This window comes from Labeo rohita, chromosome 15, assembly GCF_022985175.1.
Source record: "Labeo rohita strain BAU-BD-2019 chromosome 15, IGBB_LRoh.1.0, whole genome shotgun sequence".
In the NCBI taxonomy this organism is placed as follows: domain Eukaryota; kingdom Metazoa; phylum Chordata; class Actinopteri; order Cypriniformes; family Cyprinidae; genus Labeo; species Labeo rohita.
This window is the reverse complement of record NC_066883.1, coordinates 36,505,007-36,521,501: the sequence shown is the minus strand read 5'-3', so window position 1 is coordinate 36,521,501 and position 16,495 is coordinate 36,505,007. Positions and strand designations below refer to the sequence as shown.

Genomic DNA, 16,495 nt, shown 5'->3' with positions numbered 1-16,495 from the left:
TGCAGATTTACTAGAGTCACAAGGCGTTTGAAGTTTGAATAGTGAATTATACGTCTAGAAACAAAAGATGCACATGGACTCTGGAATAGATTTTGAAAGTTTAATTTTTCATTTGATACAAAAGCATTCTTAAATAAATTTTTGTTCAGTTTCTTAGTTTTTACAAAGATAAATTAGCATCTCATAACACAAAAATAACACATATTACAACTACAAACATCAGTTTATGTACAAAATCGATCCAGAAGTCCTTCATGAAATCCAGGACTGTACCACCTGCATGTGAGTTTCTGAGGCACTTTTAAAAGGCTTAAGAGTTTATAATCGGTCAATACATTCATCGACCCTACGGGAGGCCCGTACGGCAAGGTCAGTGATTGTCACGTCTCATATTCAGAGCGAATGTGTGTCTGACAGCGCAAAACAAAACAAAACAAAACAAAACAAAAGTCCCATCATAGCTTTGTCATATCAAAAATAGACAGTAACTAAATAGTGAAGGAGATCTCTGCACAATAACTTATAACGCGTTCACGTTTTGAGTTTCTGACCTGTAAAAACCACGGAAACTGAGCATTGTGACATCTTGCAAGACGTAAATTGACAGCAAAATGTCAACAGGTAAAGTTAGTTAGCAACCTCAATGCATACTTCTGTTTGACATGCCATTGCACACTTACTTTCTGCTTCAATATTTCGCATTTGCAACACAACGTGAACTTAGCATTAACAAGTCTCGTAAGCATTCCGGCAGCTGTGACGTGTTGCGAGGTAAACGGCGCTGATCGCTGAGGAGTAAAGAACTACATTTCCCAGAGTCGGCTGAGTAGTTCATCCACAAAAACGAAGGCACTTCAGTGAGAGTTTTACGTAGTGCATATTTACACAAAAAAACTGCTGCACCAGGACCGTCCAGTGTAAGATCATCTTAAGAACGTTTCGCGTAAAGCGAACAAACGATAGTGCTACATGGGCGTGGGCGCCTCCGTCTCTTTATCACACAACCGTCTCGTTGCCTTTGCCCGGTTTGACCCAGCCGTTGGCGGTCCGTTTGACGCGGTTGTTTCGCCCGGTGTGCACGAGTCGGTGAGAACATCGCTGCCACGTGTGAAGCGTTTTGGCGGACCAAACCCACATTCCCGATGTGATTCCCACAAGCAGAGACATGAAAATCCGCAGCATCTCCGCCGCCATATACGAATCCCTTGCTGACTGACGAAAGTCAGCCCAATTTGAGATTTCGTAGAAGTAGCACGCAATGACGCAAGTGGCCGGCACTGTGTACAGCACTGAAAACACACCAATTTTCACCATTAACCGTTCTAGCTTGTCCGTCTTCGTTCCGTCCTTTTGCAAATTTGAGCGGATCTTGAACAGCGCGACCAAGCCGGCGGCAATGAACAGTGTCCCGATTACCAAATATGTAAATAGTGGCGCAACTACGAACCCTGTGAGCGCGTCTAGATTCTGGTTGCCCACGTAGCACATCCCAGAGAGGTCGTCAGCATCCACTAACCGCATGATGAGGATGACGATGGTCTTGACGGCGGGAATGGCCCAAGCCGCGATGTGGAAGTACGAACTGTGCATTTCGATGGCCTCGTGTCCCCACTTCAGCCCGGCCGCCAGGAACCATGTGAGCGTCAGGATCACCCACCAGATTGAGCTCGCCATGCCGAAGAAATACGTGAGAAGGAAAACGATGGCGCAGCCTGTGTTCTTCAACCCCTCGTGCACTAGCACGGGTACAGCTGCTTCTTCCAAGTCGCAGGAGATGCGCTCACGCCCAACGGTCAGGCGTACAATGTACGCCACGCTGTAAATATTGCAGCACATGCTGAGGAAAATAATAGGTCGTTCCGGGTAGGAAAAACGCGAGGAGTCCACTAGGAAGGTCAAGACGGTGAACGTAGTGGAGATGAAGCAGAGAACCGCCCACACCGCCATCCACACGTCGGTGAAGACTTTGGCCTGTCGGCGGTACAATCCCGTGTCGTATCCGCACTGCAGCGAGCAGCTGCCGCTGCGCTTCACCCATGCATACTGCTCCACGCCGGCGCCCAGTGCCATGCACTCCTCCTCCTGTGGCGGCATTGGCCGCACGGCGTGGAATGGCGGGTCCTCGTCACCCGGACCCTCCATGCACATGTGGTTCTGGTCGTTGGTGGGCGGGAACAGGCTGCAGTTCAATAGCTCAGGCCACACAAAACCAAACTCCTGCAGGACCGGAAGACACTTCCTCTTTACAGACAAGCACATGCTGCCGCACGGGCCGATTGGGATTGGAACCTTCTCCGTACACATGGGAACGTAGACGGAGCATAGGAAGAACTGCAAGAAAGCAAAGCCAGGGAGAGTATTAGGTGTTTGCAAACACATGAAATGTTTCTTGGAAAGTCAGGAGAACACATAAATCCTTATAAGCAGCTCAGGTCTGAGACGTGCACAAATTTGTGCTTGTTTTCTAGTAATGCAAGCTCTAAATGAGTAGAACACTGGTTTGTTGCATCACAGACATGCAGTTTTTATAGTATTGCATGCTTTCATAAGTTCTACAGGAGAATTGCTTTGTTGCATCATATGCGTATAAATGAGAAAAAACATTAATTTGTCACATTATGTGTGCAGACGACACGTTGCATGTCTATTTGGCACAAATTTGTGCTTTTGAAATGTTTTCTAGTATTGCGTGTTTTTCAAAGCTCTACTGGAGAAAAACATTGCTTTGTGTGCATATGTGTGCAGCATCAAATGTGTTTTCTAGAACTGAATGTTTTCAAAAGCTCTAAATGAGAAAAAACATTAATTTGTTCAATTATGTGTGCAGACGACATGCATTGCATGTCTAATTGGCACAAATCTGTGCTTTTGAGATGTGTTTTTTAGTATTGCATGTCTTTCAAAGCTATAAAGGAGAAAAAAACATTAATTTGTTGCATTCATTTGTGGCATGTGTATCACAAATTTGTGCATTTCAAATGTGTTTTGTAGTACTGCACATTTCCTGAGGCTGTAAAGGAGAAAAAACACTGATTTGTCTGCAGAAGGCATGTGTTGCTTGTATAAATAGCACAAATTTCGCCTTTTCACTTTTTCTAGTACAGCGTATTTTCTGAAGCTCTAAAAGAAAACATTGGCTTGTTGCATTATGCATGTGCATGTGTTGCATGTCTAAGTGGGACAAATTTGTGCTTTTCAAATGTGTTTTTAGTATTGCACATTTTCTGAGGCTGTAAAGGAGAAAAAAAAACACTGGTTTGTCGCATTATATGTGTGCAGATGGCATGTTTTGCATGTCTAAGTGTTGCAAATGTGTGCTTTTTCAAGTGTGTTTTTAGTATTGCACATCTCTGAGGCTGTAAAGGAAAAAAAACACTGGTTTGGCGCATTATATATATCTGCAGATGGCATGCGTTGCATGTCTAAATGGCACAAATTTGAGCTTTTCAACTTTGTTTTCTAATACAGAATGTTTTCTGAAGCTCTTATGGAGCAGAAACCATTGGTTTGTTGTATTATACATGTGCATGCGTTGCATGTCTGATGAGTTCTGTATGTTATGGGTTTCCGTGGTGCACAAGTAGGGAATTTCTGCGGTACAGGACCGCACTCACAAGTGGAAGCTACAGACTTTCGCTGTGGTCACATACACTTAAAAAATCACCAATTGTGGCCTACAAAACATGCATCAATGTGCCATATTCATATCCAAAAGTAACTTTGGACAGAAGTGCTCTCGCTTTTAAGATGTTTGCGATAACCGAGCAGCATCTAAAGCAGCTTTAATCACGAGATTCTCCAGCAAACACACACGGGAATCTGAGTGGGAGGTTTCTTCTCCGCGCTGAATCAATAAAACAACAACTGCCTCTGTCTTCAATGCTTCACACACACACACTCTTAGAAGGACTTCATACTGTCCTCAAATTAATCGACGAATTATGCTTATTAAAATACGTCATATATTTATGCACTTACAGAAAGCTCCTAGTATATCAAGAGATCATTTGACCTGTTTGTGAACACCTTTCACCAATGCAGACCAGCACAAGTTTGTTTTAAGATTTTTACGGCATTTATGAGGACATTTCCAGGAATTTGGTCGTCACAAGTATAATGAGACAAACACACTGTGTGTGGAGCTGGAGTACAGTCTATTGCCTGTGTGTGTGTGTGTACAGCCTCTGAGAAAGTCTCATGTCTCTGTGTGTGTGTTTGTGTGCAAATTCTGGGTAAAGTTGCATATTAGAATTAGTTTATTTGCATGTTTTTTTACATTGTTCATAAACAATAATAATAATAATAGCAATAATAATTTATATTTTTGTTGTTATTGTCTAGCATATATAATAGTAATAATAACCTAATGTAAAATAATATTTCAAAATAATAATATTATTAATAATACATATTGTACAAAATATATATTTTTTAATATTTTGTAATTTATGCTAATTTTTATCATTAGATTATTATTATTTTTCGTTATAAATCATTATCCAAGTTCCTTTGTATGATTAATAAATTGTTTTAGAATACAATTATTTATAATAATAATAATAATAATAATAATAATAATAATAATAATGTTACTATTTTTATTATGTTGTTGCTTTCATATTATGTCAAGATTAAAAATTGAGTACAGTCTAATGTGTGTGTGTGTAATGTGTATGTGAGTGAGTGAGTGTGTGTAGGGTCTGGTTACAGTGTGTGTGTGTGTGTGTGTGTGTGTGTGTTGCAAACTCTCACCTTCAGCTGGCTCGAGCAGCCGTACTGTATTAATGGTGTAAAAGTGGTCAGTTGCAGTTCGGCGTCGGACTGCAGCACGTTTCCCACCAGGTTCGGCATCTTTGTCACATTGTATCCGAGATCCTGACACATGGATATACGGATCGGGTCGCAGGTCATCTCCTCCTCGTCCCCAAACGCGTAGACAAGCCCAAACACGAGCGCCAGCAGCGCAAGCCCGAATCCGAACCGAGCCATGACGCTATTGATAAAATCCGCTCCGAATCACAAATTCCAGCACGAGCTTACCGGAGCTCTGACGCGCCCGGCCAAAACTTTCTCACAGTCTTGTGCCAGAGCGCAGAGGAGTGTGAAAGTGTGAAAAGGCACCGTGTTCCGTTAGTCCCGTTTCGGAATAAACCTAACGAGCTTCCTTAGAGCCCGTGTCTATAAGTAGCAATCCTTATTGGGATCGTCCGTGGTTTCTACGTGCTCCGGTGTGTCCGTGGCGCAGTCGCGCGGGTTCTGCCCGGTTGAGGTCTAGACGGAGACGGGACAGCTGCCCCAGGACCCGCGTCAGCCAATCAGAGCGTTGGTTCGAGAATGGGGGCGGGGCTTAGAGTAGCCATAATAACATCACACTATAAAACAGAAAGTTAGACGGTCTTCTTTTTTCATCTTTATCACTTGAATTACATTTTTAAAATTACTTATAGTATTTTTTATTATTTATTAGTGGGATAATCTGCGTAAAAAACGAATCGTGTTTTATCTTGTCAAATTTTTAACTTTTTAAAAACAACTTTTAAATCATTAACAATGCTATGTATACATTACCAGTCAAACGTTTTTGGACAGTAAGATTTTTAATCTTTTTTTAAAGAAGTCTCTTGTTGGATTTGCTCCAAAGTACAGCAAAACAGTAATTGTAAAATATATTTACTATTTAAAAAAATGTTTTCTATTTGAATATATTTTAAAATGTAATTTATTCCTGTGATTTCAAAGCTGAATTTGTAGCATCATTACTCCAGTCACATGGTCTATCAGAAATCATTTTAAAATTCTGATTTGCTGCTAAAAAAAACATTTATTATTATTATTATTATGTTGAAAACAGCTGCATAGATTTTTGTCAGGTTCCTTTGATGAATAGAAAGTTCAGAAGAACAGCACTTATCTGAAATAGAAATCTTTTGTAATGTTATAAATGTCTTTATCATCACTTTTGATCAATTTTAAAGCATCCATGCTAAATAAAGGTAATAATTTCTATAATTGGTTGTTTTATATTTATCAAAGAATCCTAAAAAAATTCTGATACTACTGCTAATAAAAAAAATGAATGATTTCTGAAGGATCACGTGACACTGAAGACTGGAGTAATGATGCTGAAAATTCAGCTTTGATCACAGGAATAAATTATATTTTAGAGTATATTCAAATAGAAAGCAGTTATTTTAAATAGTAAAAGTTTTTCACAATATTACTCATTTTTCTGTATTTCAGATCAAATAAATGCAGGCTTGGTGAGCAAAAGAGACTTCTAAAAAGCATTAAAATCTTACTGTTCAAAAACTTTTGACTGGTAGTGTATATATGAATGTACATAATGGTAAAAGTTGTTATAATGTCTAATTCAAGAATTTCTTGAATTAAAAAAATTTAATTTTAACACAAAATGATTTAATTTCCATAATTTTATTTTTAATGGTTTAATATTTGAAAGCAGGTACCCAACAAAAAAAATGTTCTAAGAACTTCTGAATGTTATCTGAAATGTTCTCTTAATGTTTTCAAAAGGTTTTCCTGGTCATGAGAATGTAAATGGAAATTCTATCATTTTGAAAACATTACGAGAATGTTACATTTGAATGTTCTCTGAACGTTCCGAAACTAGTAACATTTAAAAAATGTTAGTTTTACGTCCAACTAAGTTTCACATAAAAACGATCCATGAATGATGTAAAAAAAAAAATGTTTGGAAAACATGAATGAACATTCTCTCAACGTTATTAGAAGAACCTTTCCAGAACATTGTGAGAATGTTCCCTGTTAGCGGGGCTTTTCCGTTATCTTAATAAAGCTAGTTATTGAGTTTCGTGCAGCAGGGATCCAAACTCTGATTAAAGTGATCCGTGTGAAGAAACTTCTCTTTTAGACAGATTTGGGGGTCTGAACCCAGATTACAAGCGTTAGATTGATGCGTCTCCTCCCTCTGTTTCGCCTCACTGGTCACTAACTATCAGAATAAAACCCCCTGCCCGACACCCGGCCTGCTCCCAACCCCCTCCCGTGACCCCGACGGGCGGAGGTCAGCAGTAATTAGCAGTTTTTAAACGACAGACTGGGAAAAAGGAGACAAGCAGGCTGGTATCCGTGGAGCAGCTATTAAAATGGTAATGAGCCGGTAGATTGTGCTCCAGTGCTGTCAGGACGACCATCCCAGCAGCCTTCAGTCGCTTCAGCTGATTGCCCGTGAATATTCTTAGTAATCGAGATGGTTGTAGAATGATAAACATGATGCACAGTATGCAGGGTGTGCGACACAATAGTCTGCTGAGAGACATTAGTGCTGCAGTGTCGTTTAGTGGAGCCATAATGACTGTAAATGAGCCTAATGTGTGAAACACAATAGACTAATTCAGAGTCATTAGGAGTTAATGATGCACTTCCAGTAATGTGCGATTTAAATGTGTCAATTATATAAATAGTTGCACTAATATTAACAGAGGTTATGTTAATCTCAACAGCAATCAGTTGAGAGCAGGTTTTAAATTAGACGTTTGGAAATTTTAATGTGAAATGTGAAATTCTTTCAATCTTCCATTCATTCAGTGCACAAGTTTTTGGATCCAATTTGAAAACCGGGATTTTTTTTCATTTAAAAAAAATGCATTCTTACTCAGTAGTCACAATCAGCTGTAATAAAACAATGGAAGTCTGTGGTATGTCCTCATTCAGATAAGTAAACGCATGTGTAGCAGCTGCCATGGACGGAATCCAAGTTGAATCAACAAGATAAAAAACTGTGTTTGTATTGTGTCTAATGAAATGTGTGTGTGTGTGTGTATGTGTGTGTGTGTGTGCATGCATATGTGTGTGTCCAAGCTGCAGCAGTTTCAAACTTTCTTTAATTAGTACGGTGTCCGAAAAGTGTAACCAAGGCGACACTTTATCTGAAGTTGTCATGGACACAAACTCTGAAGCTTGTTTACTTCAAACACTTTGTTGTTTAAATAGGTTTACTGATTTGTTGATTTATAACTTAAAACTTTATTGCTCAGAAGTTGCAAGAGTCTTAATGGAGTACTTATTAGCATATTTCTCTAATTTTTCACTTCAAATTCATTAGGATAAATAAAAATAAACTTCAGTAAAACTTTTGATGAACTTGCTTACCAAAGGATCCTCTGCAGTGAATGGGTGTCGTCAGAATGAGAGTCCAAACAGCTGATAAAAACATTACGATAATCCACAAGTAATCCACACCACTCCAGTCCATCAGTTAACATCTTGAGAAACCAAAAACTGTGTGTTTATAAGAAACAAATCCATCATTAAGATGTTTTTAACTAAAATGCGAGTCCATAATCCTTAATAACGCTCCCTCAAGTAAAAAAGTGGTCTGGTCTGAATCAGCAGAGAAATCTGCACCGATCAAGCACCGTTTAAAGCCAAAACAGCTCAATATTTTGATGTGAGAGACAACAGGTGATGTTTTTTTCCATTATTATGGATTATTGACTCACCAGAAGCAACTGTTTGAAGTTAAAAACATGTTAATGATGAATATGTTTCTTACAAACACCCATCTTTTTGGCTTCACAAGACGTTAACTGATGGATTGGAGTGTTGTGGATTACTTGTGGATTATTTTATTATGTGATGTTTTTATCAGCTGTTTGGACTCTCATTCTGATGACAGAATGACATTTCTCCAAATATGATGAAGAAACACACCCATCGACATCTTGGATGGCCTGATCACATGGCCTGATCCAGGACATTTTCAGCACATTTTCATTTTTGGGTCAACTATTCCTTAAATGAGATCTTATAAGATAAAAACACCCTCAGTTCTTGCAACCAATCAGATCGTTCAGCCAAGCAGTCAGCAAATCAAATCAGTTATTGTGTTCAAATCAACCAATTAAACAAGCCAATTTAAGTGTGTCTGTGTGTGTCAGTAGCAGTTTGACAAATGTCTCCTCGAACACATCATAAATCTGAGCTTGTTGGCGAGTTAACCCCCGTCAACCCAAAGATATCTTTAGACCCATAAGCCTTCACTGTGTGTGTGTGTGTTTGTTGTGGTTGCATTAGAGCGCTTGTCAGAAATATAGTTGTTTTCTGGGAAGGCTGCCGGGCTGCTTGTGGGTTCATGCATCTCAGAGCAACAAAACCACAACATCTCTCTCGCTCGCGCTCTGCATGCAGATGCAGCTTTTTTTTAAACATTAGTGGAATGTTTCTGTATGATTGAAACGCGACTGCTGCTTTGATTTTGGCTAGTAGCGTGGTTTGTGTGGTCTGCGTGTGTGAAGCTGAAGTTTGCCAAGCAACAAACTACTCATAATTTAAAGTACTTGAACTACAGTCAAGCAGCCCTTAAGCTGTGCACAAACACTGGCTGAATACAGTGAAGCTATTTAAAGGGATAGTATCAGTTTAAATAGGGTGAACTGATGTCAGATAGGGTGAATTGGTGTCAAAAAAGGCTTTTTGTCATTCTCAGTATAAAAAAGAAGCACAATTAACCTTTTCACTTACTCACCAATGGATCCTCTGCAGTGAATGTGTAAGTGCTGAAAATGTTTGTCTTTTATTTTGTATTTCCGGGGTTTGGTCACATGGGCGACACAGGTGGATATTTACCGGATTGTGTTTCCTGTTTGATAATGGAGTAGAGAGGTGGTGAGTAGCGGGAGCGCTCACTTTCTGTTGACCGTTAAGCACGTTTTTAATTGTTTTAATCATACATTTGTTTGTTACATCGTGTTAATAAATCTTAAAAGAAAATGCAAACGAACGGGAATGTGTCACGGAGGTATTCCTTCTGCTCAGCCTCTCAGCGGCTATAGGCTGTTGCTACACTTTAGTCAACAGAAATGCGCATTTGGATTATGGACGCAATTTGGAAATGGCTTTCCTGGCACATCGTATGTCACTTAATCATTTTGTATTGAGCTGTGAAATGGAGCAGCGGACACAACACGCACAAAACGGCCAAAGAGGGATGTCTGCGGTTTAAATGGTAGTTGTTGTGGATTAAACGCAGTTTGCCTTGCTCTTACTTATTTTATGGGCTTTTGTGTGCTGCTCTACTGTGCTCGTTCATTCATTGTTGGTCTTGTGCACACTGAATGCAGCGCTGTTTCGAATTGAGACGTAGCTTGTTGCGCTTGGAGAATGAACTCTGAGGAGATGGAGCACGCTGCTGATAGTGGCAAACGTGAGCATAAGCCCACGGCAAAGGCCATGGCGGCTAAAATTGAAGCCTTGCAAAGGGATCGCAAGAGTAAAGTGAAGAATGTGATTGTGTCCATGAAAGAGTTGATGGAATGTGATGACAATGTGTCTCAAGTGTCTCAATGTTGAAAATGATAAAGGTGTTGATGGATGAGGCATCTAGGTTGCATAGAAATGTGTTACCTTTACTACCTTCTGGGGAACAAACCAAACAGAACGAATGGATTGATTCAGTTTAATGGCTTTGTGAAGGATGTTGAACGGTGGATGGCTGAGGCTGGGAAGTTGTGTGGCACAGATGTTCCAGGTGCTCAAGCGATGAATACAGGAGGAAAATTCCTGTATTGCACCTTCTGATTCTCTTGAGTCCAGGCTTGTGGAACCACATGCAACATCTCAATATATCTGTGAGTCTGATATTACACCTTCTGTTGTGTCCACAACACACAATACTCAGCTTCCTGATGTACATCTACAGACTGGAATGGATTCTGGTGATTTTGAAAATGAAGTTCAACCAGTGGACTTATAAATAGCATAAGATCTAAAGCATCATCTCATGGATCTCGATCCAGTCGTTCGTCCATTTCCTCCACTTGTCTTAAGGCAGAATTGGCTGCTTTATTGGAGAAGGAAAAGTTGAGGAGAAAGAAGGAAAGTCCAGAGTTGGAAATGAAATTAGCAGAGTCAGTGGCCAGGGTGAAGGTGTATAAAGATGTGGATTCAGAATCACATGCATCTGTTCACAGAATTATGTCCAAACGTCTCCAATCTGATGTGGAGCCATGTGTACCATCAATGCTAGGGCTCTCCAAAATTATGGTCTCTTCTTAGTGAGTTGTTGTAATGCTATGCATGATGTTTGCTATATGAATGAGCTGAATTTTACCACTAACATGCAAGTTATGCTTTCAAAGCTTCCTTTGAGGCCACAATCAGATCACCTTTTCTGATATTGTGGACTTTATTGAGAGACAAGTGAAAATTCTCACTGATCCTGTGTTTGGCAATATTCAGAAAACTTCACCTGCTGGAGGTAGGAAAATGAACATCAGAACAATTCAGTCAAAACCTAAAAGCAGTTTTGCTACCACTATCACTTCTACACCACATGTAAAAGAACACAGTAAGAGATCTTCAAACAGAATCTGTCTTTTCTGTGATGGAGAACACACACTGGATGAACGTCATAAACTTGAGAAGAAAAGTTGTAAAGAAAAGATGAATTTCTTGAAGACAAAAAGAGTTTGTTTTAGCTGTTTGTATACAGGACACATCAGCCGGGACTGCAAAAGGAGAAGTACCTGTAACATATGTGGTTTCAAACACTTAAGTCTTCTGCACATTTATCCTTATGAGAAGGAAGACTCTATGGATAAGAAGAAATCTAAATCCAAGACAGCAGTAGATAGTGCTGTAGTTTCTCCTTAAACTAGTGGTCTCACTGGGGCTGGTAAAGACATTGTCTATTGTTCCAGTTTATGTTAAATCAACAAAGGGTAACAATTTGTGATGACATATGCTTTTCTTGATTCTGGGAGCTCTGCTTCATTTTGTACGGAAAGTTTGATGAACAAGCTCAATCTCACTGGAAAAAAGTGAATATCCTGCTCAGGACAATGAGTCAAGATAAATCTGTTGGTAGCTATGTTCTGAAGGACTTGGAAGTTTCTGGGCTGAATCAAGAATGTGCCCTGCCAGAAGTGTATACCCAAAAGACTATGCCTGTGACCACAGCAAACATTGCCTCTCAGAAAGATCTTGAAAATTGGCCTTATTAGTCATATATGCTTGCCAACGATTAATGCTGATTTTAAATTGGAGCTAATGTTTCAGAAGGATTGGAGCCTTGGCAGATTATACATAGCCAGAACAATGGTCCATATGCCATACAAACATTGTTTGGGTGGACAGTTAATGGACCACTCAAAGGAGTGAGCATGAATAATGATGCTGATGATGATGATGATGCTGACCGACTTTCTTTGACTGTGAATGAGATTGGAGGAGATGGAAAGCAGCAGTTTAAGACTGAGTTTCCTGACACTGTACATGAAGAACAGTCAGCAATGTCGAAGGAAGACCATCAATTTATGGATTTCATGTCCCATTCAGCAAAAGTCCATTTGTTTGGTGCAACATCCTCTCCAAGTTGTTCGAATATTGCATTGAGGAAATGTGCAGCAGATCAAAGGGATTAGATTGATTCCAATACATTGGATGTTGTTTTCAATAACTTCTACGTGGATGACTGCCTCATTTCTATTCCATCTTCCGAAGTAGATGCTGTGCAGCTGTACAAGGATCTCACTAGTATATGTGCCAAAGGAGGATTTAACTTGACAAAATGGACAAGTAACAGCCATGCTGTATTGGTTGCGATACCTGAGAAAGACAGAGTGACAAAAATAAAGGATCTGGGTTTGGATCATGATACTTTGCCACTGGAAAGAGCGTTGGGAGTACAATGGTGCGCTGAATCAGATGCCTTTCAGTTTAAAGTCATAGTTAAGGACAGACCTTTTACTAGGAGAGGAATTCTCTCAGTAGTTAGTTCCATTTATGATCCTTTGGGATTTCTGTCACCTGTGATTTTGTCTGCCAAAAGGATATTGCAGGATCTGTGCAGAGAAGGAACAGGATGGGACAATGTTATTCCTCCTGTGTATGTTCAAAGTTGGACGAACTGGCTGGATGATCTTCATCGCTTGGAGAGTTTTTAGGTCAGAATATGTATTAAACCTGATGGGTTCGGAGAAGTAACTTCTGCCCAAATGCATAATTTCTCAGATGCAAGTGAGCAGGGATATGGTGTGGTATCTTATTTGCTGCTTCATAATGAACAACAACTGGCATATTCTACTCTTCTGGTAAGCTAGGCAAGAGTTACACCGTTAGAACCCATTACTATCCCTCGCCTGGAACAGCTGCTACATTGGCAAGCCGCATCGACAAGATCTGGACGAAAGAACTCCAGATGCCCTTTCAGGATTCAATATTTTGGACAGACAGCACTTCAGTGCTTAAATATATGTTGTGGCTAACAGAGTGTCTGAAATTCTGAACGTTTCAGATGTAACACAGTGGAGATATGTGAACTCTTCAAGCAATCCAGAAGATCTGGCATCTAGAGGAGTGAAACTGGATGCATTCTTGAAGAATGAGATGTGGATCTCTGGTCCCGATCATTATATTCTGTCAAAAAAAGAAAATTCGCTGAGGAGTTGACAAGTCTACGAAGGTAGGGAGCAGTCAAACAAAATAGTCTCTTTTTATAGCCTTAATCCAATACTTCAGTCTGATATTGTCAAGGTTGGTGGACGTCTTGGTAAGGCACTGATATCTGAAGAATCTAAACGTCCAATCATATTGGCTAAAGACTGGCATATTTCTGACTTGATTCTGCGCCAAATTCATGAAGAGGTGGGACATAATGGACGGAATTACATGCTGGCTGCCCTTTGACAGCGATATTGGAGCTAGTGTAGCCATAAGAAGAATTCTAGCAAAATGTGTAGTGTGCGGAAGGTTCCATGGAATTGCTGATTTGCCTCAAGATCGAGTTTCACCAGACAAACCACCCTTTACATATGTTGGTGTAGACTGTTTTTGAGATCAAGCGAGGAAGAACCATCATAAAGCGTTACAGGGTCATCTTTACATGCTTGGCCATCAGAGCTGTTCATATTGAAACTATTGCATCTTTAGACACTGATTTATTCATTCATGCACTAAGACGTTTAATTGCTCAACGAGGACAAGTGGCTGAAATTACGTTCAGATAATGGAACAATCTTTGTCAGAGCTGAATGTGAATTACAGGAAGAGATACAAAATTGGAATCACAAACAGATCAACGATGTTTTTCTTCAAAAGAAGATAAAATGGATCTTCAATTCTCCAACCGGCTCCCACCATAGAGGGATCTAGGAAAGGCTCATCAGATCAGTGAAGAAAATCCTAAATTTCATTCTTCGAGGGCAAAGTTTGGATGAAGAGGGCCTTCATACATTTTTGTGTGAAGTAGAATCTATACTTAACAATCGACCTATAACCAGATCTTCTTCTATGGATCCCAATGATTTGGATGTTTTAACACCTAATCATCATCTTCTTCTAAAAACAAAGTTGTCATTACCACCTGGATTGTTTGTGAAAGAAGACTTGTATGCCCGTCGAAGATGGCGCCAGATTCAATACTTGGCAAATCTATTTTGGAAAAGATGGATTGGTGAATATCTACCTTTACTACAAGAACGAAAAAAAGTGGAAAGTAAAGACATGCAACTTTTAGTTGAGAGATATTGTACTTGTAGTGGACGATAATGCACCTAGAAATTCATGGATCATGGGCAAGGTCATTCAAACGATGGAGGACACAAAAGGACTCACACGGCAAGTTAAAATCAAGACTATGAGTACCTGTTTGACCAGGCCAATTACAAAGATTTGTCATCTTCTTGAAGCTGAGGAATCTACAGACTAATTATGACAGTGACCTTTGAGAGCTCTCAACTGACCGTTTTTGACTCTTTTTGACTTTGACTTGGTTACATGCTGATGATCGATCAACTCTACTGACAGCTGATAAAACATCACAATAATCCACAAGTAATCCACACCACTCCAGTCCATCAGTTAACATCCTGAGAAACCAAAAGCTGCGTTTGTAAGAAACAAATAATCTATAATAACGCTTTCTCCAGTTAAAAAAATGTCCATCTCCTGTTGTCTCTCACATCCAAATCCAGCCACATATTTGTTGCTTGATCTGTGCAGTTTTCTCTCCTGATTCAGACCAGATCACTTCTACACTTGAGCAAGCGTTAATATGGATTATGGACTCGTATTTTAGTGAAAAATGTCCTAATGATGGATTTGTTTCTTACAAACACACAGCTTTTGGCTTCCCAAGATGTTAACTAATGGACTGGATTGGTGTGGACTAGCTGTTTGGACTCTCATTCTGACGGCACCCATTCACTACAGAGGATCCATTGGTAAGCAAGTAATGTGATGAAGAAACAAACTCATCTACATCTCAGATGGCCTGAGGGTGATTAAATGTTCAGAAAATTGTAATTTTTGGATGAGCTATTCCTTTAAATATTTTGCGTAAACGTATTAACGTAAAGAAACATGGACAAATGAATCAGTGAATCATTTATTTGATTCAGTGCGTTCAACCATCTGTAACAACTGATTGAATCAACATCAAAGTAGTGTTTTGTTGTAGAATAAACTGACTATCTAAAGACTTTTCCTACCGGTTGTGACTAACGCTCAGCGATGTGACGTTTTACAGGTTTCTATTTTGCTGAGTGCAAATTCCACCCCCTCACTGGGGCGTTATACATGCGGCCATATCTCAAAATACACACACTGCCACTGTGCGTAGATGTCTGAACTGCAGTCATGTGCACACACACTATTGTGTGTGTCTCTGTTGTTATTCAGTGTGTGGGAGAGTATTTGTGTTGCAGTGTGTGTGTGTAATGTGCCCTCTGGGTATGTTGTGTGTCTGTGTGTGTTATGGTCAGTATGTTCTCGAGCAGGACAATGGAGACAGGAAATGTCTCTGTGGCGATGGGAAGGGAGTTGCTATGCAGTTTTGTATGTGTGTATATATGTGTGTGTGTGGTCTCTGATGCTATCAATAGGAAATCCTCCACTATACAGTATGGGTCAGTAAGAACATGGATTGTTGTTAATTTTGCCTGCTGATGGTTTTGTTTGTTTATCAGACTTAATTAAGAGACCTCTAATCTAAAAATTTAACTGCTGTACATTTGAAATGATCTCATATATCAGCATGGAATCAATCAGGTCATATGGTCATAGGTATAATGTCAACATAAAACACACCATTTTAGCCAACCAAGAATAGAAAAGTGTATAACAAAAAGATTTTTAATTGCATTTTAATGCTGTTTGCCTTTTTATCCAGTTGAATTATAGAACACAACTACAATGGACAGCCATCAATCACTCCTGGATTTGAACCAGTGACCTTGTTGACCCCCATCATGAACCATTAGGCCACAGATGACCGCCTTCAGCGAGTTCGAAACACATTTGTATGTGGAGGTCTGCAGATCAAGGTGCATGCTGGGAAAGCAGGGCTTGTGAATTAAAGGTATGTACATTCATACTAGAAATGCAGCGTGTACTTACTGCATCAATGCAACATGCTAAATTGATGTTTCATAAACATCAACCACACTTTTTTTTGACTCATTATTTGGTCTGACTGAAAAAATGTGGTTGTTTTATTTTCAAGGTTATAATTGCA

The 16,495-nt window shown here is 39.7% G+C and overlaps 1 protein-coding gene across 1 annotated transcript; it reads right to left on the bottom strand.

Annotated features, from left to right (window-relative positions):
• Positions 1-86: 86 nt before the first annotated feature.
• fzd4 (frizzled class receptor 4) lies at positions 87-5,301 on the bottom strand. The gene is made up of 2 exons (XM_051130116.1): positions 4,753-5,301; positions 87-2,331 (listed from the first exon to the last, which is right to left on the bottom strand). The coding sequence occupies exons 1-2, from the start codon at positions 4,987-4,989 to the stop codon at positions 997-999; spliced, it is 1,572 nt and encodes a 523-aa protein (XP_050986073.1). The 5' UTR covers positions 4,990-5,301; the 3' UTR covers positions 87-996.
• Between the last annotated feature and the right edge of the window lie 11,194 nt (positions 5,302-16,495).

What these genes read in the sequence shown, in the direction of transcription:
- fzd4 (XM_051130116.1), bottom strand. Translation starts at nt 4,989, where the DNA reads ATGGCTCGGTTCGGATTCGGGCTTGCGCTGCTGGCGCTCGTGTTTGGG. An exon ending in GCTGCTCGAGCCAGCTGAAG is followed by an intron (nt 2,332 to 4,752) that starts GTGAGAGTTTGC and finishes GCTTTCTTGCAG; the next exon opens with TTCTTCCTATGCTCCGTCTA.